Below are 23,033 nucleotides of genomic sequence, written 5' to 3'. Positions count from 1 at the left end.
ATGACCAGCCAGAGAGAGAGAGAAGCATCTCTTCCCTCCTACCTGACAGCAGCATGTTTATCACCTTCTGGTGACCTGCCTTAACTCACATACCTTAAGTACATAATTTCTTAAACATTCTCTGTACATACATTTTGCAATAATTATTTGGCTCTTGGTAGAGACTTCACATATCACCCTTTGGTAAACTTAATGTGCATACATCTGACCCAGGGGATCCCTGTAAAACTCTATGCGCCCTCTGCCAGTTGGCACCAAGAGGTTCCTGGATTAGACTGAGTAAGCCAGTCTTTATCCTAGATAGGTGAGCCTGGCAGTGAGCCAGAATCCATAGCTTTCCAGAGTACATACAGCTTGGAAATCTATGAATATCTGATGCTATACAGAGTCTGTACTTTAAGTAAATGAAACTACGCATTTTCCTATTTTTTGGTCTCTTGAGTCTAAACTAGAAAATAAATTACTACATACTAATTGTGTCAACTGTAAGTATAAACTGCTTTTTATTTCAGTTCTATGTCTGTAAGACTCACAGAATCACAGATATTAGAGATGGAAAGTAATTATTAGTCTCTCTAATCATCCTTCCTACCAGGGAAGGGTAACAACCTGAAGTATATGCAGATCAGTATTAGCGTCATTATTCACACAAGTACAAGAATTCATCTCCAGATGTATTGCAGCATCAGACGTGCAGCTAACATGGGCTATTTGTTTTCTCTCAGTTCAGGAAGTGTCTGAAGAGAGCCGAGAACTTCTTCGTCGAGCTCTGGAAGAAGAGGAGGAGAAGCTTAGGAAAAGATATGAATTGATTCAACAGATAAGAGCTATAGAATCTCTGCCATTCTTTAGGAACAAGTTTGTTGACTTAACCCAGGTAGGTTCATAAGGAAAAAATAACTGCTTTAGAAGCATGTTTACATTTCACACAGACGTGAATTATACTGTATACAAAAATATTGCATGTTGGATACATGCAATTAGAGATGAGCCCAAGACATGCAACTTGGATTGAAAAATTAAATCTGAACCTGAATTTCCCCAAAGTTTATAAAATGAAAACTTTATAAGAGAAAACATCACGAGCACAGATGAAATTCTAACCCGATTGAAGTCAGTGGGAGTTTTGCCATTAAGTCCAGTGGGGCTAGGATTTCATCCTATAACATGTCTCTTAAGACATTGCCAAGTAGAGCCCCTAGATTTTATCTACCTTCATGATAACAGTTTTGTCAATACTTGGGGCTCTCATGTCCACACATAGAGCTTGGAATGCTGTAGAGGTGTTCATACCACTGCAGTGACTACACTGACTCTGAGTAAAGCTATGCCTCCTATACTGTGTCTCTGGACAGGAAATACAAGCATGGCTATTGCATTGATGCAATTAGTCCTCCCAGCACAATCCCACAATGCTCTCACCCACCCTTCAGTGACAACATTAGCAATTGGCTCTGCCACCTCTCAAGCCAGCCACCTACTGGCTGCATACAGGCCCAAAAGCACCTGATGCAAAACTTGACTGGTCTCAACTCTGCCCAGGACCTCATCTTCCTCCCTTGCCCCTTCCCCATATACCCAGAGCAGCATAACAAAACAAAAAGATAAAGCAAAATAAAAGTTGACTAGCACTTTTAAACAATCAGAACTGCTCTCTTTTAGTTTTTCCTTTCTTCCAAGGGAATTCAGCTGAAAAACAAAAAGAAAAAAATCTCTAATGGTTAGTTAGCAGAAACCAACAGAGAGATGCTGTTCTTCTTTCCATGGAGGGGGCGTGGCTGGTGCAGCAGTCCATATGCTGCCTTAGCAGTATCTCCCAAATTCCTGAGATTTAAAAGCAGAAAAGAGACCTGAGTTATTAGTAGCATGGCTACCCCTCACCGTCTCCTCAGATCCCCAAACAAATGCACCATCTTACCTCGCCATACTGCTCCAAAATCCACTTATGTCCCTTCTCCCCATTCCATTTCCCTACCTCCTGCTTCCCAAAGAAGCTATTAATTCCCTGTCGGGGACACTGCATTAGTAATGGGGAGAAGAAGGGAGAACTGGCTGGGTAGTGTCTCTTGGGACCTTAAAGGGAAACACAAGAGAATGAAACTGGGATCAGCTACAAAGCAAGTATAAACCTAACAAAATAAGAACAGAAAAAACAATAGAGAAACCCAATTTATCTGAGAAAAAAATGAATAACCGAAGAAAAACAGAATAAAGTCAACTTCCTTCTCCCTTAGAGCACTATCAGCCAAAGGCGGTATCCACCTAGAGCATAGACCCTGCTCTTCACAATGCATATACAGACCTTCAGATGGGATGAAGCTATTTAAAGCAGACAATGGAGCAAGCCAAAAATGTGAACAACTACAAATAGACATTATGTCTCAGAGGTTATATACCTATGTCATGGGGATGTGGGAAAGAGTCAACAATCCACAACTTCTGCAGTACTCACAGGGAGTGCTGTGAATACATGCAGTGCACTTTGTGGACCCTGAACAGGCTCTCTTGTATGCTCACATTGCAGCTTGCACTTTTATGATTGAACCAGTCTGAGCAGTTCTTTAATGTAGTCAGGGCTTGGAATTACAGAGCTTTCTCAATCACACATACTGCTGTGGAGCAGTGCTCATTGTCTGGTTCATTAAAATGAAAGGGATGGGAATTTCAGTACTTTCTCATTTATAGGCCCAGTTCATTTCATTGCCATTGACAGTGGGCAAAATTTTGCAGTCAGCTCCTCACATACAGCTCCCATTGATCCCATTTGTATCCAAGGGCAGTATTTAGTTTTAAATATGGTTTCCTATCTAACTCATTCCTGAGAGGAGATTCAAATAGCAGGTGAACACAACACATTTGAAGTCATACTTGAAATACTCATTCCAAATCAAGCCAAAGGGAAGCCCTTGCTAAGTGTAAGTTTGCTAAAAGTGAGCTGGCCATTCAAATTGCAACCAGATAAAGGAATGAGAACTCTTAGGTTTACATTATAATTTCCTAGTAGTGCTTAAGATGTGACTCCGATTTGAGTTAGTACATTTTACTTGCTTGTCCTGCATTTCTCTTTTGTAAAAATACACTTTCAAACTAGATGAAATAGAATTTGAGTCCATGAAATTCTCACTTACTTTCAAGTATCAGCGGGGTAGCGTATTAGTCTGGATCTGTAAAAAGCAACAGAGAGTCCTGTGGCACCTTTAAGACTAACAGATGTATTGGAGCATAAGCTTTCGTGGGTGAATACCCACTTCGTCAGACGCACCCACGAAAGCTTATGCTCCAATACATCTGTTAGTCTTAAAGGTGCCACAGGACTCTCTGTTGCTTTTCACTTACTTTCATAATCTTTAATGTACTCAGCTATCCACTTGGTGGCACTCCAGTTACATGAACAGCAGTGTTATCTACTGTGCAGGAAAAGGAGCCCCTTCATCTATTTCCAGGACCACCCCTCAAAGGTTTCTAAAACTCAATCACCACATTGGGCTTCTAAGCAAATCCTCTTCCAAAAAAGGACATTGCTCAGGGTACGTCTATACTTACCTCCGGGTCCGGCGGTAAGCAATCGATCTTCTGGGATCGATTTATCGCGTCTTGTCTAGATGCGATAAATTGATCCCAGATCGATCCCGGAAGTGCTCGCCGTCGACGCCGGTACTCCTGCTCCGCGAGAGGAGTACGCGGAGTCGACGGGGGAGCCTGCCTGCCGCGTCTGGACCCGCGGTAAGTTCGAACTAAGGTACTTCGACTTCAGCTACGTTATTCACGTAGCTGAAGTTGCGTATCTTAGTTCGAAGTGGGGGGTTAGTGTGGACCAGGCCTTAGTCTCCCTACTAAGTTCACACACCACCACCAGAATCTCCATCCTGTACTAAAGCATTTCCCTTTCACTTCATGTGTTACAGCTCTGCAACAATGTACTGACTGGGTCAAACAGTAGATGAGGGTATAGTTCAAGGATATGCATCTTGAAATGTGAAAATTAAAATTCATCAGGATAGACAAAAATAGTAGTTTTTTGGTGTGAAACTGGTGCAGGTTTGGAAAGGAAAGGACTCAGAAGCCCAGTGTTTGTGTCTATATACACACCCACCCACATGCATTGCATTGGTACAGGGTGGAGGTACTGGTGCACATGGTGTCGAGACCCAGCAATGTCCTTTTGGAAGAGAGATTGCTTAGAAGCTCAGTGTGATGATTACATAATTGTGATGTTTGCGTTTCAGAAGTCTTTGAGGTACAATAGTTGAGGTGATCCTGTAAATATGTGAAGGGTCCTATTCCTGCACAGCAGATAGTTTTACTGCTCATATATGGCTTGGCAGTGGGCTAAAAACATCAAACCCCTAAACTTTTGTTTAGAAGTTTCTAAAGGTCCTGACCACCTGCAGCTCCCATTTACTTCAATTAGGGTTGTGGTTTCTCAGCACCCCTGAAACTCTGGCTGCTTCTCTTTAGGCTCCTAAATCCAGAATTCAGTGCCTAACTTTAGGCACTCAGATTTAAAAATGTTGGCCTTGGACATTAAGGGTCTGATCTTGCCAGGTGCAGAACAGTTAACTCCTAGTAACCTCAGCAGTTAAATGCAGGTGCTCAATATGTCACAGGATCTGGCCCATAATCTGCAGTTAGATTACTCTTCCACACAAGTGGAAAAACAGATACTAGCATACAAATGCTCTCAGTATTTAAATTTGAATGTATATTCCCTTCTGGTTTTACAGACTTCACAGTTTTCCAAATTTAAAATGATGCTGTTAGCTTTTAAACTTCCTATTAAAACTGGATGTTGTGTTATCTAGAATCATTTCTGGCCAGATAAAACTGGCCTTTTATATTTGTGGTTAGTTCAGTTTGTTTCCTAGATGAGATTTCTTCTGTGAGAAGTTGTATTGCCACATCTTAGCCTCATGTATTATGATACATCTCTGAAAATTATTTCTATGCCATAGAAAGTAGCTTGTAAATAAGTTAAGGCCAAATCCTGCTTAATTGAAGTCAAAACTCCCAATGATGTCAATCTGAGCTGAAACATGATCAAAATATTCTCTTTCCACTCACTGATTTTGAATTTCTGTAGACTGCTGGCTATGGCTTCAGTGGTGAAATGTCAATAGTGGAACTGCGTGAACGCCTAGCTTTACTGAAAGAAGCACAGAAGAAGGCAGAAGAAGAGAAGAGAGACCAGATAATACATGAAAAACAAGCCAAGGAACAACTTCTTCTAGACAAACTGGAGCAGATTTCCCTGTTCAGAGCAGCACTTGGAAGAGCAGCTGCATTGAAGTTAGTTTAAAATACCATAGAGATGTTTAGAATATTACATTGTTGCTAATATCTTGTTATTTGCAGGAATGAAAGATTTGGGGTGAAATCCTGATTCCATTTAATAGGAGTTCTGCCATTGACTTCAATATGGGCAAGATTTCAATCTTGCTGTTCAAATTAGGGCTCTCGATTAATTGCAATTAAGTCATGAGATTAACTCAAAAAATTAACTGTGATTAAAAAAGTAATTGCTATTAATCACACTTAAACAATATAAATGTATTGAATATTTTGGATGTTTTTCTACATTTTCAAATATATTGATTTCTATTACAACATAGAATACAAAGTGTACAGTGCTCACTTTATATTATTATTTTTATTACAAATATTTGCACTGTAAAAATGATCAACAAAAGAAATAGTATTTTTCAATTCACCTCCTACAAGCACTGTAGTGCAATTTCTTTATTGTGAAAGTGTAACTTACAAATGTAGTTTTTTGTTACATAACTGCACTCAAAAACAAAACAATGTAAAACTTCAGAGCCCACTCAGTCCTACTTCTTGTTCAGCCAATCGCTAAGACAAACAACTTTGTTTACATTTACGGGAGATACTGTTGCCTGCGTCTTATTTACAATGTCACCTGAAAGTGAGAACAGGCATACGCATGGCACTTTTGTAGCCGCCGTTGCAAGGTATTTACGTGCCAGATATGCTAAACATTCATTTGCCCCTTCATGCTTTGGCCACCATTCCAGAGGACATGCTTCCATGCCGATGATGCTCATTAAAAAAATAATGTGTTAATTAAATTTGTGACTGAACTCCTTGAGGGAGAATTGTATGTCTCCTGTTCTGTTTGACCTGCACTCTGCCATATATTTCATGTTATAGCAGTCTGGGATGATGACCCAGCACATGTTCATTTTAAGAACACTTTCACAGCAGATTTGACAAAATGCAAAGAAGGTACCAATGTGAGATTTCTAAGCATAGATACAGCACTCTACACAAGGTTTAAGAATCTGAAGTGCCTTCCAAAATCTGAGAGGGATGAGGTGTGGAGAATGCTTTCAGATGTTTTAAGAGCAACACTCCGGTGCAGAAACTACAGAACCCGAACCACCAAAAAAGAAAATCAACCTTCTGCTGGTGGCATCTGACTCAGATGATTAAAATGAACATGCGTCAGTCTGCATTGCTTTAGATCGTTATCGAGCAGGACCCGTCATCAGGATGGACGCATGTCTTCTGGAATGGTGGTTGAAGCATGAAGGGACATATGAATCTTGAGCGCATCTGGCACATAAATATCTTGCAACGCTGGCTACAACATTGCCATGCGAACGCCTGTTCTCACTTTCAGGTGACGTAAACAAGAAACGGGCAGCATTATCTCCTGCAAATTCTAACCAAACTTGTTTGTCTGAGCGATTGGCTGAAGTAAGACTGAGTGGACTTGCAGGTTCTAAAGTTTTACATTGTTTTATTTTTGAATGCAGTTATTTTTTGTACATAATTCTACATGTGTAAGTTCAACTTTCATTATAAAGAGATTGCACTATAGTACTTGTATTAGGTGAATTTAAATATACGATTTCTTTTGTTTTTTACGGTGCAAATATTTGTGATAAAAATATAAAGTGAGCTCTGTACACTTTGTATCCTGTGTTGTAATTGAAATCAATATATTTAAAAATGTAGAAAATATCCAAAAAAGTAAATAAATAGTATTCTATTATTGTTTAACAGTGCAATTAATGACACGATTAATCGCAATTCATTTTATTTAATCACTTGACAGCCCTAATTAATATACATCATACAAATCTACTCAATTTGAATTTAAAGTTGAAAAGTATCCTTAGCATATTGGTACAGGCTCTTTGTTGTGAATAGATTCTGAGCACCAAATATTCAGACCCAAAATCATGTATCTGGAACAGAAGCTTTACCTCCACAACATTCACTTTCTAGTTAATCAGAAACAATTCCATATCATTAGAATCATCCTAGATAGCCAACTACAGTGGTTTCTCATTTCCACCTAACCAATACACTAACCTCACAATATCCTTCCCTTAAATCTCATTCTCTATGTGGAGAGGCTAGACTGTGTATCTTAGGGCTTGTATCTATACTTACTGGGGGATCGACGAGTGGCGATCGATGCATTGGCGGTCGATTTAGCGGGTCTAGTGAAGACTCGCTAAATTGACTGCAGATCGCTCTCCCGTCGACTCTTGTACTCCACCGGATCAAGAAGAGTAGGCGGAGTCGACAGGTGAGCATCTCCCGTCGATATTGCGTAGTGTGGATCCCATGGTAAGTAGAGCTAAGCTACGTTGATTTGAGTTACGCTATTCATGTAAGTCAAATTGCGTAACTTAGATCGAATTTCCCCTGCAGTGTAGACAAGGCCTTAGTTAAAGACATGTTAGGGAACTATATCTTTTCATAATTCACCTCAGTCACTAATAGCATGGGGATAGATCAAGTAGAAATATCTTAAAGATTGTCTAAATTGTATTTATTTTTATTCACTATTGTATAGTGCCCACAGCTCTGGTAGGTGCTTCATACATGCAGAAGGCAGGTCCCTGCCCCAGAGAGCTTAAAGTCTAAACTAAAATAGTTTACAAATAAAGGAAAGCAATACAAGACATGACATGTGCATGTGTACACCCACATACACACATGGGTGTCTTATTCCTTCTTTTTATTGTATCCTGACCTCCTGGCTAGTTGCTATTATTTTATTGCTGATTAACTTTAATCTTTTCCTTTTGGGTTTTGTTTGGTATTTTAGTTCTTCTTATATTTAATTTGTGTACCAGCTTGTCATGTGTCAGTGGCTCAGAGTCTTAAGATATAAGAACATAAGTATGGCCATACTGAGTCAGACCAAAGGTCCATGTAGCCCAATATCCTGTCTTCCAACAGTGGCCAATGCCAGGTGCTTCAGAGGGAATGAACAGAACAGGTAATCATCAAGTGATCCATTCCCTGTTGCCTATTCCCAGCTTCTGGCAAACAGAGACCAGAGACACCATCCCTGCCCATCCTGGCTAATAGCCATTGATGGACCTGTCCTCCATTAATTTATCTAGTTCTTTTTTGAACCCTGTTATAGTCTTGGCCTTCACAACAGCCTCTGGCAAAGAGTTTCACAGGTTGACTGTGCATTGTGTGAAGAAATACTTTCTTATGTTTGTTTTAAACCTGCTTCCTATTAATTTCATTTGGTGACCCCTAGTTCTTGTGTTATGAGGAGGAGTAAATAACACTTCGTTATTTACTTTCTCCACACCAGTCATGATTTTATAGACCTCTATCATATCCCCCCCTTAGTCCTCTCTTTTCCAAGCTGAAAAGTCCCAGTCTTATTAATCGCTCCTCATATGGAAGCCATTCCATACCCCTAATCATTTTTGTTGCCCTTTTTAGTACTTTTTCCAATTCCAATATATCTTTTTTGAGATCGGACGACCACATCTTCACACAGTATTCAAGATGTGGGCGTGCCATGGATTTATATAGAGGCAATATGATAATTTCCATCTTTTTAGCTATCCTTTTCCTAATGACTCCCAACATTGTTAGCTTTTTTTGCCTGCTGCTGCACATTGAGTGGATGTTTTCTGAGAACTATCCACAATGACTCCAAGGTCTCTTTCTTGAGCATTAACAGCTGATTTAGACCCCATCATTTTATATGTGTGTGTGTATATATATATTTATATATTCAATCAGGCCCAAAGCAGCTGCTTCCACATATCTGAGGGCTTGTCTACACTTACCGGAGGATCAACGCTGCGGCGATCGATGCATCAGCAGTTGATTTAGCGGGTCTAGTGAAGCCCCGCTGAATCGACCGCCGATGACTCTCCCGTCGACTCCTGTACTCCACCTGATCGAGAAGAGTAAGGGGAGTCGATGGGAGAATGTCTCCTGTCGACATCGCGTAGTGTGGACCCCGCGGTAAGTAGATCTAAGCTATGTCGATTTGAGTTACGCTATTCACGTAACTCAAATTGCATAGCTTAGATCGACTTTTCCCTTTAGTGTAGACAAGGCCTTAGAAATGTTTCTATCATTGAGGTACAGAAGGCTGCTACTTGAAGTTCAATTCATTTTATTGATTTAGCTTCCAGTTCTCATGCTCAGTTCCAAAGAACAGCCCTACAATTGTTCTTTAACTAATTCTCTGTAGTCCCGGCTCTGATTGGGTTTATTACTGCAAGTTAATCTCCTAAGAGTGGGACTCTATGCTGTCAATACCCAAAGGAGAAAGAAAGGCTATTATTTAGTAACTGTAGTTCAAGTCAATTGACAGCATAAGTCTGCACTGCCCAATTGTCTGGTATCTCTATAGTGGATTCTGATTAAGAGTAATTGGACTGAAATAGAGTTGTGGCCACTGCTCCTTATAAATTCCTGGCTCTGAATTTTCAGTGCTCTGAGGGAGCATGCAAGGAACCCCCAGAGTTACTGCTTTCCAGAGCTCATATACTACCAAGAATTTTGTTCCATGCTGTCTACTCAAAGAAGCATTTACTGTGATAGATAAGTAACCTCTGCATTTCGGTTGATGCAGGAGTCCTTTAAAATGCAATCTTTGTGTTATTTTAGATCAAAATAGTTCTAATACCATGGGTAAGGCCAAAGTTCAATTAGTTTTCCTAGCTGCTGTGTTTGGAAAGTTATTTAGAACAGACTATCATGCCAAAGATGACAGAACCCAAATGAAACAACACTTGTTTGCAGGCAGTGGTTTTATTCAGGCTCATGATGACAGTATTAAAAGATAAGGTCTCCTTCAAAGTAAAGTATCTTACCCTCAAAGATATTTAAAGTTTAAATAGTTATGTAGGAAACTAGATGTGACATGACTTTGCCAGGGAGCTATGACTGGAGAATCTACATACACAACCAACAAGTGTCTGTAAAGTGTCCCAAGAATATTGTTCTCCAGGCATGTACTTAGCAGCATTATCAGATAGTGTGCAAGTCTGTGATGGCATTTCTGTTACTACAGTACGCTTGCTAACCTTTTTGCAGATAATTGGCAATTTCCTGCAGCTTGCATTTCATCTGAACAAACTGCTGACTTTGTATGTTAATCCTGCTGTACAGAGCCTAAATTCTGCATTATCTCAAGTCAGTGTGATTCATTGCTCAGGTTGTATGGATCCCACCCAAAGGGATTACTTCTAGAGAATTAATTAATTATGGGGATTGAATAATGAGTCAGATAGCTGACATTCATGAGATATTGCTATGTACAATATGAAATTACATGTCTTTAGCACATTTAGTCTCAAGTCACCTTATATTAAAAGCTAGTACTAATCAGCTAAGGTGTGTTGACTAAGCTTTGCTTAAAAATGTGCTCTTCGTTTGTTTCACTCAGTCTAACTGGGTCCTGAACATGCAGGTTACTTTTAATATAATTTTCAAATAGATAGGCACCACCACAAAATAGCATATCAAGACAGCATATAATTGATTATATCAAACAAAACAGAAAGTGAAGCCTGAGAAATTATTAGGGTATCAGCCTTTAGCTTTACTAGACTGGAAACTATGGCATCCATTACAAAGGCAACTATATGAATGCTTACAAACACTTGAGAAATGAACTAGGTGCACATTCTATGTTCCTTTAACCACTGGTAATGTTGGCACAGTTTGGAAATCAGCAATGATATGTGAAGTGGAAGAACATTCCAATTATTGGCATACAAATGAGCACACCAAGAGTCCATACCCTTCTGAGTGTTTGACTGCATTTGGCGGCATCATACAAAACCAGGTTGCCATGCCGACAAGCCCTGAAGAGGCAAAACACATGTACAAGGTTGCACAGCTGAGGCCTGATTCTCATTTATTCCATTCCTGCATTTAGGGCAAGGAGGGAGAGGTAAGGCAAAAGTGGCTTTAAGCTACCTGTGTGCTCCCCGGACTCTTGGGCTGTGCATGAGCCGACCCAGCCCCAGGTGTAAGTTAGAGCAGCCTTATGGCTCACCTTCCCAAGAGCCTCTATGTGAGTGATAAGCAGAGAACAGTTGTAGTCCAGTATACTTTCCATATTCTCTATCGCAGGGGTTTGGAAGAAGGCTTGGTATAGAGCCCTTATCATAGAATCATAGGACTGGAAGGGACCTCGAGAGATCATCTAGTACAGTCCCCTGCACTCATAGCAGGACTAAATATTATCTAGAACATCCCTGACAAGTGGTTGTCTAACCTGCTCTTAAAAATCTCCAATGATGGAGATTCCACAACCTCCCTAGGTAATTTATTCCAGTGCTTAACCACCCTGACAGTTAGAAAGTTTTTCCTAATGTCCAACCTAAACTGCCCTTGCTGCAATTTAAGCCCATTGCTTCTTGTCCTATCCTCAGAGGTCAAGAACAACAATTTTTCTCCCTCCTCCTTGTAAACTGAAAACTGTATTTGAAAACTGTTATCATGTACCCTCTGTCGTCTCTTTTCCAGACTAAACGAACCCAATTTTTTCAATCTTCCTTCATAGGTCATGTTTTCTAGACCTTTAATCATTTTTGTTGCTCTTCTCTGGACTTTCTCCAATTTATCCACATCTTTCCTGACATGTGGCGCCCAGAACTGGACACAATACTAAAGTTGAGGCCTAATCAGCGCGGAGTAGAGCGGAATAATTACTTCTCGTGTCTTGCTTACAACACTCCAGCTAATACATTCCAGAATGATGTTTGCTTTTTTTGCAGCAGTGTTACACTGACTCATATTTAGCTTATGGTCCACTATGACCCCCAAATCCCTTTCCACAGTACTCCTTCCTAGGCAGTCATTTCCCATTTTGTATGTGTGCAACTGATTGTTTCTTCCTAAGTGGAATACTTTGTATTTGTCCTTATTGAATTTCATCCTATTTACTTCAGACCATTTCTCCAGATCATTTTGAATTATAATCCTATCCTCCAAAGCACTTGCAACCCCTCCCAGTTTGGTATCGTACACAAACTTTATAAGTGTACTCTCTATGCCATTATCTAAATCATTGATGGAGATATTGAACAGAACCGGACCCAGAACTGATCCCTGCAGGACCCCACTTGTTATGCCCTTCCAGCATGACTGTGAACCACTGAAAACTACTCTCTGGGAACAGTTTTCCAACCAGTTATGCACCCACCTTATAGTAGCTCCATCTAGATTTCAGTTCCCTAGTTTGTTTATGAGAAAGTCATGTGAGATATCAGAAGCTTTACTAAAGTCAAGATATACAAAGTCTACCATTTCCCCCCATCCACAAGGCTTGTTACCCTGTCAAAGAAAGCTATCAGGTTGTTTGACAAGATTTGTTCTTGACAAATCCATGCTGACTGTTACTTATCACCTTATTATCTTCTAGATGTTTGCAAACTCATTGCTTAATTATTTGCTCCATTATCTTTCCAGGTACAGAAGTTAAGCTGACTGGTCTGTAATTCCCCAGGTTGTTCTTATTTCCCTTTTTATAGATGGGCACTATATTTGCCCTTTTCCAGTCTTCTGGAATGTCTCCTGTCTTCCATGACTTTTCAAAGATAATCGCTAATGGCTCAGATATCTCCTCAGTCAGCTCCTTGAGTATTCTAGGATGCATTTCATCAGGCCCTGGTGACTTAAAGACATCTAACTTGTCTAAGGCCAGGTCTACACTACCGCGGTAGTTCGACGGCTGGCAATCGAAGTTCCGGGTTCGATTTATCGCGTCTGGTCTGGACGCGATAAATCGATCCTGGAAGCGCTCGCCGTCGACTGCGGTACTCCAGCTCGGCGAGAGGAGTACCGCGGAGTCGACGGGGAGCCTGCCTGCCGCGTGTGGACCGCGTCTGAACCGCGGTAAGTTCGAACTAAGGTATGTCGACTTCAGCTACGTTATTCACGTAGCTGAAGTTGCGTACCTTAGTTCGAATTTGGGGGTTAGTGTAGACCAGGCCTAAGTATTTTTAACTTGTTCTTTCCCTATTTTAGCCTCTGATCCTACCTCATTTTAACTGGCATTCACTATGTTAGACGTCCAATCACCACCAACCTTCTTGGTGAAAACCAAAACAAAGACGTCATTAAGCACCTCTGCCATTTCCACATATTGGTTATTGTTTTCCCCCCCTCATTGAGTAACGGGCCTACCCTGTCCTTGATCTTCCTCTTGCTTCTAATGTATTTGTAGAATGTTTTCTTGTTACCCTTTATGTCTCTAGCTAGTTTGATCTCGTTTTGTGCCTTGGCCTTTCTAATTTTGTCCCTACATACTTGTGTTATTCGTTTATATTCATCCTTTGTAATTTGACTGAGTTTCCACTTTTTGTAGGACTGTTTTTTGATTTTTAGATATTTGAAGATCTCCTGGTTAAGCCAAGGTGGTCTCTTGCCATACTTCCTATCTTTCCTACGCAGTGGGATAGTTTGCTCTTGTGCCCTTAATAATGTCTCTTTGAAAAACTGCCAAATGTCTTCAATTGTTTTTCCCCTTAGATTTGCTTCCCATGGGATCTTACCTACCAACTCCCAGAGTTTGCTAAAGTCTGCCTTCTTGAAATCTATTGTCTTAATTTTGCTGTTCTCCCTCCTTCCATTCCTTAGAATCATGAATTCACCATTTCATGATCACTTTCACTCAAGCTACCTTCCACTTTCAAATTCTCAACCAATTCCTCCCTATTTGTCAAAATCAAATCTAGAACAGCCTCTCCCCTAGTAGCTTTCTCCACCTTCTGAAATAAAAAATTGTCTTCAATACATTCCAAGAACTTGTTGGATAATCTGTGCCCTGCTGTGTTATTTTCCCAACAGATGTCTGAGTAGTTGAAGTCCCCCATCACCACTACATCCTGTGCTTTAGATGATTGTTAGTTGTTTAAGAAAAGCCTCATCCACCCCTGCTTCCTGATTAGGTGGTCTGTAGTAGACCCCTACCATGACATCACCCTTGTTTTTATCCCTTTTTTCCTTAACAAGAGACTTTCAACAAGTATGTTGCCTATTTCCATCTCAACCTCAGTCCAAGTGTATACATTTGTAATATATAAGACAACACCTCCTCCCTTTTTTCTCTGCCTGTCCTTCCTGAGCAAGCTGTACCCTTCTCTACCAATATTCCAGTCATGCATATTATCCCACCAAGTCTCTGTGATGCCAACTACGTCATAGTTGTGTTTATTTACTAGCATTTTGAGTTCTTCCTGCTTATTCCCCATACTTCTTGCATTAGCATACAGACATCTAAGATACTGATTTGATTGCCCCTCCCCCAGTTCTGTCTTGTCTCTCCCTTATCCCTGCTATAATAGCCCATGCTCCCCCAAATTCCAACCCTTCTACCAGGTCTCCATGTTATTGACTTACCTTTGGGCTTTGGTCACCTGCCCCCTTCGAACCTAGTTTAAAGCCTTCCTCACTAGGTTAGCCAGTCTGTGTCCAAATATGCTCTTCCCCTTCCTTGATAGGTGGACCCCACCTCTGCTTAGCAGTCCTTCTTCCTGGAACAGCATCCTGTGGTCAAGGACGCCAAAGCCCTCCTGGTGACACCATCCTTGCAGCCAGGCATTCATCTCCAGGATGCATATGTCTAAGCCAGCTCCACATAGCTGGGGCACCCTCTGTGCGGGAGCATTCTCAGGTGGCAATTTTTAACCCTGTCTGGGCACCATAAAATTGCTTTATGATAACTGTGAACCAAGCTTCTGGCCTGGGTATTTTAATCTTTAACAGTTTAACAAGCTCCTTGTTTAGGTAGAACAAGTACAAGTAAACTGTAAATGGGATTTCAAAAGCAAAGCTGGACAGCTGCTTATAATGTGCTTATTAGCGTACAATCACCTGGAATCACCTTTCAATTCACATGTTTGTGGAGAGAAAGGAGTTTCACCTGTTTTTTACATGCAGTAGAATTCTGCCTAATATATCCCAAAATCTTTTGTAAATGTCACAAAGTCTCCTTGTGTTCAAAAAGAAGGCTAAGTCTCATAAAAATGTTAGACAAGATTTGACAAGGCTAGGCTGGTGTATCCTCTAAGATCACAGATATATTACAATGTAAAAGGATTTTACACACATTAATGACCTTGTTGTTCCACCAGGAAATTTTCTTTGCAGGAATTTCTTGATTTATGGTATGGGTGTCTGCTAAGCTGCTTGCTTTGGCTTTACTGAAGACTGTGCCAAGACTCAGTTAGAAAAGCTAAACAATTGGTCATAGAAGAGGCAAAGTTTTGGTTCTTCAAAATATTGTCTGAGGAGTGTTTTTTGATATATAAATATATATTCTTCAGTATGTGTTTGTAGTAAGTAGGATGTAGCTGCTGAATTCCTACTGCTCAAGTCTTCACTAGACATGCAAACAGCAGGAGGAAATCCATCAACAATGAACTTTGATTATACAGTTTCACAGCGTTTATTGCAGATGAGCAAACTGCTGTTATGAGTGGCAGTAATTTTCCCAGCTACAGTTAGGTGTGTATTACTTTAATTATTTTAGCAGGGAGCCAGAATTTGGTCATTTAAGTGTCTTGCATCATCACACGGTGTCAGTCAACATGACAATGTAGTGTGCTTAAATGTCAGTGTTGACCCCCTGCTACAGATTAAAATGGCTGCTGCTAACAATTCATACATTCATTTTCCCTGCTGAAATAAGTAAGTGGAATAACATGGCAAAAGACAGAAAAAGGTTCTATGAATATAGAGTCCCAGACTGCACCAGGTCACTGAGACTGTAATTGCTAGTAAATCCAAAGAGACGCTCCATTCTTACTGTAATATAGAACAGTCTCAACCATGAAAGTTTCCTTGAATTTTATTAATTAAATTTGTTTTTGATTGTTTAATAACACAAATAAAAAGCAAATTTTCAAATGCAGGCATTTAACTACACCCTTGGGTGCATAAATTGGCATGTTTTAGGCAACAAAATACCAAAGTACACACCAGGACATACCAACTCAAAGCACCACCAGCCCCTGGCAGAACAGATGCAAAACCTGCAGACATACTTCCACTGCTGTGACGATCAATACCCCTCACGACACACTTTTCAAGATTCATAGGTCCTCCACATGCCTATCACAACAAATGGTGTACCTCATCCAGTGCATCAAATGCCCCAACAACAACTATGTGCGTGAAACCAGACTACCGCTATGCTCTCAAATGAACTCACATAGAAAAATGATAAAAGACAAAAACACCATATCACCTGTGGGTAGGGTGACCAGATAATAAGTGTGAAATATCAGGACGGGGGTGTGGGGTAATAGGCGCCTATATAAGAAAAAGCCCCAAATATCAGGACTGTCCCTATGAAATCGGGACATCTGCTCACCCTACCTGTGGGTGAACACTTTTCACAAAGCGATCGCTCTATATCTGACCTTTCAGTCCTAATCCTCAAAAGAAACCTGCACAACACCTTCAAAAGACAAGCCTGGGAGCTGAACTTCATGACTCTGCTAGCCACTAAAAACCATGGACTCCACAGAGACACTGGTTTTATGACTCATTACAACAATTTGTAACCCTTAATTGCCCACTTCATTTTAAGTGGTCTCCTACAGCATGTGTGAACCCCTTATGCTTAACAATATGTCCCAATTTGCATTTAGGTCAGACACTGGTTACTTTCCCCAGACCTGAAGAAAAGCTCTATGAAGCTTGAAAGCTTGTGCCTTCCACCAACAGAAGTTGGTCAAATAAAAGATATTATCTCACCTATCTTGTCTCTCTCCATACAGCTGATCTGGGACATGGGTACTTTGGCTGTCTGCAGGCAGGGTGGGTTCTTAACTCTTCCCTGCCTGTATTTTGTATGGGGTCCCCAAAAAAGTTAGGAAAACTTTTTAAAAGTCTATGGTAGGGAAATAATTTAGAGACTCCAGCAGATCAGAGACACAACATCTTATCCATAAAAGGACAGAAAACTCCTTTTTTATATACCAAAAAAGGGGGAGGAACCCCGAACCTCTTGTGGACTAGAGGTTTGATGTTCTATTTTAGAAACCAGTACAAAAGCAAAGCACCTTCCTTCAAGCCTTCAGTTCCTTGGGCTGCTACTGTAACAAAGTGTATATCATAAAATAAACCAACAACAGTATATACATTTGAAGTTCCCCTTTAAGGAATGTTGAGCATACAGCAGCAGACCTAAAAGCAGAACAGCCTCCATAGATATGTCTAAACGGCAGCTGGGAGTGTGCCTTACATCTCGGGTGGTCAGACATACACTAGTTCTGCTTGAGCTAACATGCTAAAAATAGCACTGTGGACATTGTGGAATGGGTGGTGTCAAAAGCTAGCCAGCAGAGTACCAACTCACCCGACCCCCAGGGTCTGAGCTTGGGTGGCTAGTCCATGCCACTGCCTGTGCCGCAACACCCACACTGATATTTGTGGTACACTAGCTTGAGCAGAGCTAGTACATTTGTCTACCCAGGGTGGGCGGCTTGCTCCCAGGTGCTGTGTAGACATACCCTAAATATACTCCAGCAAATTGGGTGCCCTACACTCTCATTTTGGGCTCCTGAAAGAATACATCTGGGTCTACACTTTCCCATTCCCGGCAGATGTCACCTCATTTTATTAGAAAAACTATGTGTGACGGGTCCAATCCCTTGGGACTGTCACCTGATGTGCTGAAATTACCTCTGAGCCCATTTTCCCTGCCAGCTTGGAACTCCAGAACCCTGTCTTGTTGAGTCAGACATGCTAGCCTGCTGCAACACAGACCCAGGTCTGAACCATGCCCCCAAAGCTGCAGGCTTTAACTGAAAACCACTCAGCAGGTTACCTATCTCCAGCACAGACACCCAGTTCCCAATGAGATCCAAACCCCAGTTCCCAATGAGTTCCAAACCCCAGTTCCCAATGGGATCCAAACCCCAAATAAATCCATTTTACTCTGTATAAAGCTTATACAGGGTAAACTTATGAATTGTCCACTCTCTATAACACTGATAGAGAAATATGCACAGCTGTTTGCTCCCCCAGGTATTAATCATTTACTCTGGGTTTGTTAATAAACAAAAGTGATTTTATTAAGTATAAAAAGTAGGATTTAAGTGGTTTCAAGTAATAACAGACAGAACAAAGTAAGTTACCAAGCAAAATAAAACAAAACACGCAAGTCTAAGCCTAATACATTAAGAAACTGAATACAGGTAAATTTCACCCTTAGAGATGTTCCAATAAACTTCTTTCACATATTAAACTCCTTCCTAGTCTGGGCCCAGTCCTTTCCCCGGTACAGTCCTTGTTAGTTTCAGCTCAGGTGGTAACTCGGGGATTTCTCATGACTGGCAGCCCCCTTTGTTCTCTTCCACCGCCTTTTATAGCTTTGGCACAAGGTGGGAATCTTTTGTCTCTCTGGATCCCCACCCCTCCTCCTAAATGGAAAAGCATCAGATTTAAGATGGATTTCAGCATCAAGTGACATGATCACATGTCCTGTGAGACCACTGTGACGTTGTGCAGTCTACATGGTTTTATAAAAACATGATAATAAGTGAATATAATGTAACTGGGATAGTTTTATAAAAAATTTGATAATAAGTGACTATAATGCAAATGGGATATGCTTTGTGCAAAAGGTCTCTTGTAAGGTATCATTACAAAGCTCATAAGCTACTGAGTGTGATCATCCTATTTGTAGAAATGTACCACTCTTGTATCTAAAACTAGAAATATAAAATGTAACTCTGAGGGCCTATTGTAATTATGTAAAGTGTGGGCCATTAATGATGGTTTGGAATCTTGATGACTCCCATTGTCTGCAGATGGCTGTTTACCTGTGAGTCTCCCTGTATATGTGTGTGCTGGCAAGTGAGTAATGAAGTCTTGCAGTGACATGTGATCATGTCACCTGAACTGGAATCCATCTTTAACCTGGTGCTTTTCCAGTGAGGGGAGGGGGTGGAAACCCAGAGGGACAAAGGGTTCCCGCCTTATGCAAAAGATATATAAAGGGGTGGAAGAGAACTGAGAGGGAGAGAGGAGCCATCATGGAGAATCCCCTAGATAACACCTAAGCTGGAACAAAAGCTGTACCAGGGGAAAGAATTGTGCCCAGGCCTGGAAGGTGTCCAGTCTGAGAAAAACTTACTGAAGCATCTCTGAGGGTGAGATTATCTGTATTTAGTTTGATTAGGCATAGATTTGCGCATTTTATTTTATTTTGCTTGTGACTTACTTTGTTCTGTCTGTTACTACTTTGAACCACTTAAATCCTACTGTCTGTATTTAATAAAATCACTTTTTATTTAGTAATTTACTCAGAGTATGTATTAATACCTGGGGGAGCAAACAACTGTGCATATCTCTCTATCAGTGTTATAGAGGGCGAACAATTTATGAGTTTGCCCTGCATAAACTTTATGCAGGGTAAAACGGATTTATCTGGGTTTAGACCCCATTGGGAGTTGGGCATCTGAGTGCTAAAGACAAGCACACTCCTGTGAGCTGGTTTCGGGTAAACTTGCAGCTTTGGGACTAGTAATTCAGACCCTGAGTCTTTGTTAGAGCAGACTGGAGTGTCTGGCTCAGCAAGACAGGGTGCCGGAATCCTGAGCTGGCAGGGAAAACAGAAGCAGGGGTAGTCTTTGCACATTGGGTGGCAGCTCCCAAGGGGGTTTCTGTGATCCAACCCGTCACAGTTTCTTCATTCTTCCAAGGCTAGCCCGCACGTACCCAGGGAGGTTTGCAAGTAAACAGAGCCATTTACAACCAATATCCTAGTCATTGGGAGCCATCAAACTTCCAAACCACTATTAATGGACCACACTTTGCATAATTACAATCGGACTTCAGAGTTATACTTCATATTTCTAGCTTCAGATACAAGAATGATACATACATACAAATAGGATGAACACACTCAGTAGATTATAAGCTTTGTAATGATACCTTACAAGAGACCTTTTGCATAAAGTATATTCCAGTTATATCATATTTACACTCATAATCATATTTCCATAAAACATATGGAGTGCAATGTCACACTATGGACTGGGAGAACCATGATAATTTGGGCTGTCTCCCTCTGGGTCCCAGAAGGTCCCCCCTGTGACAAACTCCAACACTTTAAACCTCCTTTTTGATTTTTTTCCCAAGCCTTCCAGAAATAGTCTACCTTAGCATAAGGTGTGACATAAAACATTTCCAGGGACTGGCTTTTTTGGGGCATGATGGGATAGTGGGGAGGAATTGAATATGGGGCTTGTAATGGGCAACTATTTTCAACCTTAACTGTGAAGTAGCTACCAGAACTCCATAACGTTAGATTTCTGCTGCTTCTCCTGTGTCTGTGTTTACAAAAACATTGATTTGCATATAATGAAAGGTTTGTTGCTCAATTCCACTGACTGTTTGATCATCAAGTGTTTACCTAAAAACTAATTAGCATGTTTTCAGCACCTTTGGGGAAAGAATGCCTCATTACCATGAAAACAGAAATAACCCGTTTTCATGTAAGTTAAATGTTAGAGCATAAGTTTTAGAATCATAGAATAATATCAGACATTTAACCCATAGTAACAGGGATGTATCAGCCCTTTAAGTCTGGCAGAAGAAGCATTATTCTATTCTTTATAGGTTTTTATACCATGCTTATCACCGTTGTGTCCAAGCAGTTTCCAATGGTGCATTAAGCAACATAACTATACATGCCATGTGTTGTTTGTTCTCTCATCCTCTCTCCAGAGGGAGAAGCATTTGCAGTGGAGTGTCTTGTTTTCATAGGGTTTCTCATTTTATTATTATGGGTTTTTAAATAAATATACCTGTTGCTCTGTGTTTATGTTAAAGAAGGCAAGATCTAAGAAATGTGCCTTGTACTTGGAATGGAAAGTGGTGAGGACTGTGATGGTTCTTAATTCTTGGAGGAGTTCATTCCACAGTCTTGGACTGCCCCCGGAGGAAGTTCTGCATGCCAAACATATGAGCTTTACTCTTATTGTAGAGAGTTCCATTGTGCCAGAGAGGCAGAGTCGTTGACCATAGTCTTTGTCCTGGAGCTTTACACGGTCTTTTAGATACCCTGGGCCCAGCCATGGAGCACTGTGAAGATAAGGACCAAGATCTTGAACTTGATTAGACATTCTATGGGAAGCCAGTGTAAAGAGTGGAACACATGTGTGATGTGCTCGTGGTAGCCTGTATTGCTGAGGAAATGCACTGCAGTGTTCTGAACTAGTGGGTGTTTCATAAGTGCTGAAGGTTTTATGCCCAGTTATATCACATTGCTGTAGTCCAGCCGAGAGGTGACAAAGGTATGAATAACTCAGTCCAGGTCTTCATCCACCAAGATGGGACAGAGTCTTCTAGCCAACTGGAGATGGCAGAAAGACCCTGTCTTTTTTTACTCACAGCTGTTGCTATTCAACAACTCAGCATCATCAAGGAATCCAAGAGACTACAGATTGAAGTGACCAATTATGGATGTGAATCTTCAACCAAAGAAGGATGCACCGTGGCGGCAAGCTCTTAAAAATACTTTCTTCTGCACACCAGTGTTACCTCTGTTTTGCTCAGATTCAGTTTCAGCAAGCTACTCTTCATTCATAAGCTGATCTCATCCAAGCATTAGGCCATCTTGGTGGTAGAGGTGTGGTCATTACTTCATTCCTTACCCCAAGCCCAGGTATAGTTTTTAGAGCAAGAAATATGGCAGTTCAGGGAGAGTCTCAGGAAGGCAGCTACACATGTGGGAAGCAAATCTAAATGGCTGCCCTTATTTATGGCCAAGATTCAACTTCAAAGCATTGGTTGGATCAAAGCTTCTTTTCACTCAGTTCTTGAGGACTGCTGAGCCTGTAGTCTCGAGCCCCGGGAATGCCTGCTATAAAAGGGACTGGCTGTACAAGGCGCTTCCTGCCCTTCGAATAATTGAAGAGAACAGGATGGCCAAAAACAGCCTCTCTAAGAGATGGGGAGTGTCTGAATCTCTAAGGGATTTGATATAGACCTTCTGTGGTGACATAGTGATCTCAGAGCCTGGGGGAAAAGCACCCCTGAGAAGGAGACCTTATGTTTGTTTGTCAATGACGCTAGCCCTTGAAAGAGTCTGGGTTACCCTAAAAAGATTGAAGAATAAGAACCGGGGGGGGATATATTTATATTGTATTAAACATTTCCATGGGTGTGGCCCTTTTGTGAAATTTGGCTGGCCACACTCAGAGTAACAGATACAATTACTGTTAGCCAACCAGAGCACCAACCCACACCCTGCCTTAGACAGGTGAATAGCAATTTTGTTCAAATTTTCAGGAAAATCATTTGAGAAATACTGTACCACATAAATCCTTTTACAAAACTCTGTGTTCAACAGTTAAATGTACCTGTGATCATCACAAACAAGTTCCATTAGCCCTATCAACTGAGAGAAAGGGCCAGATCAAACCTGGTACACCTCTACCCCGATATAACGCTGTCCTCGGGAGCCAAAAAATCTTACCGCGTTATAGGTGAAACTGTGTTATATTGAACTTGCTTTGATCCGCCGGAGCACGCAGCTTCGCCCCCCCCCCCGGAGCGCTGCTTTACTGCGTTATATCCGAATTTGTGTTATATCGGGTCGCGTTATATAGGGTCTGACAGACCCAGACCAGTGGGAGTCTGGTAGAGGGCAAATATACTGGTCACTGGATGAGTAGTTTTCTGTTCCCTGAGTGACCTGAGCAGGGGCTGCACTAGAGTAATCAGGAACCTGCTAGAACCAGTTAAGACAGGCAGGCTAATTA

At 41.1% G+C, this 23,033-nt stretch overlaps 1 protein-coding gene across 1 annotated transcript in view; it reads left to right on the top strand.

Moving 5' to 3' along the window:
- Window positions 1-23,033, top strand: part of CFAP99 (cilia and flagella associated protein 99) — an 87,655-nt gene that overhangs the window by 54,921 nt on the left and 9,701 nt on the right. The window contains exons 12-13 of the mRNA XM_065405741.1: window positions 726-877; window positions 5,081-5,286. Coding sequence (XP_065261813.1) covers window positions 726-877; window positions 5,081-5,286 — 358 coding nt within the window. The remainder of the gene's footprint in view (window positions 1-725; window positions 878-5,080; window positions 5,287-23,033) is intronic.

The sequence above is a fragment of the Emys orbicularis genome, chromosome 5 (genome assembly GCF_028017835.1).
Source record: "Emys orbicularis isolate rEmyOrb1 chromosome 5, rEmyOrb1.hap1, whole genome shotgun sequence".
In the NCBI taxonomy this organism is placed as follows: Eukaryota; Metazoa; Chordata; order Testudines; family Emydidae; genus Emys; species Emys orbicularis.
Note: the sequence above shows the minus strand (reverse complement) of the source record. Positions and strands in the feature narration are given on the sequence as shown.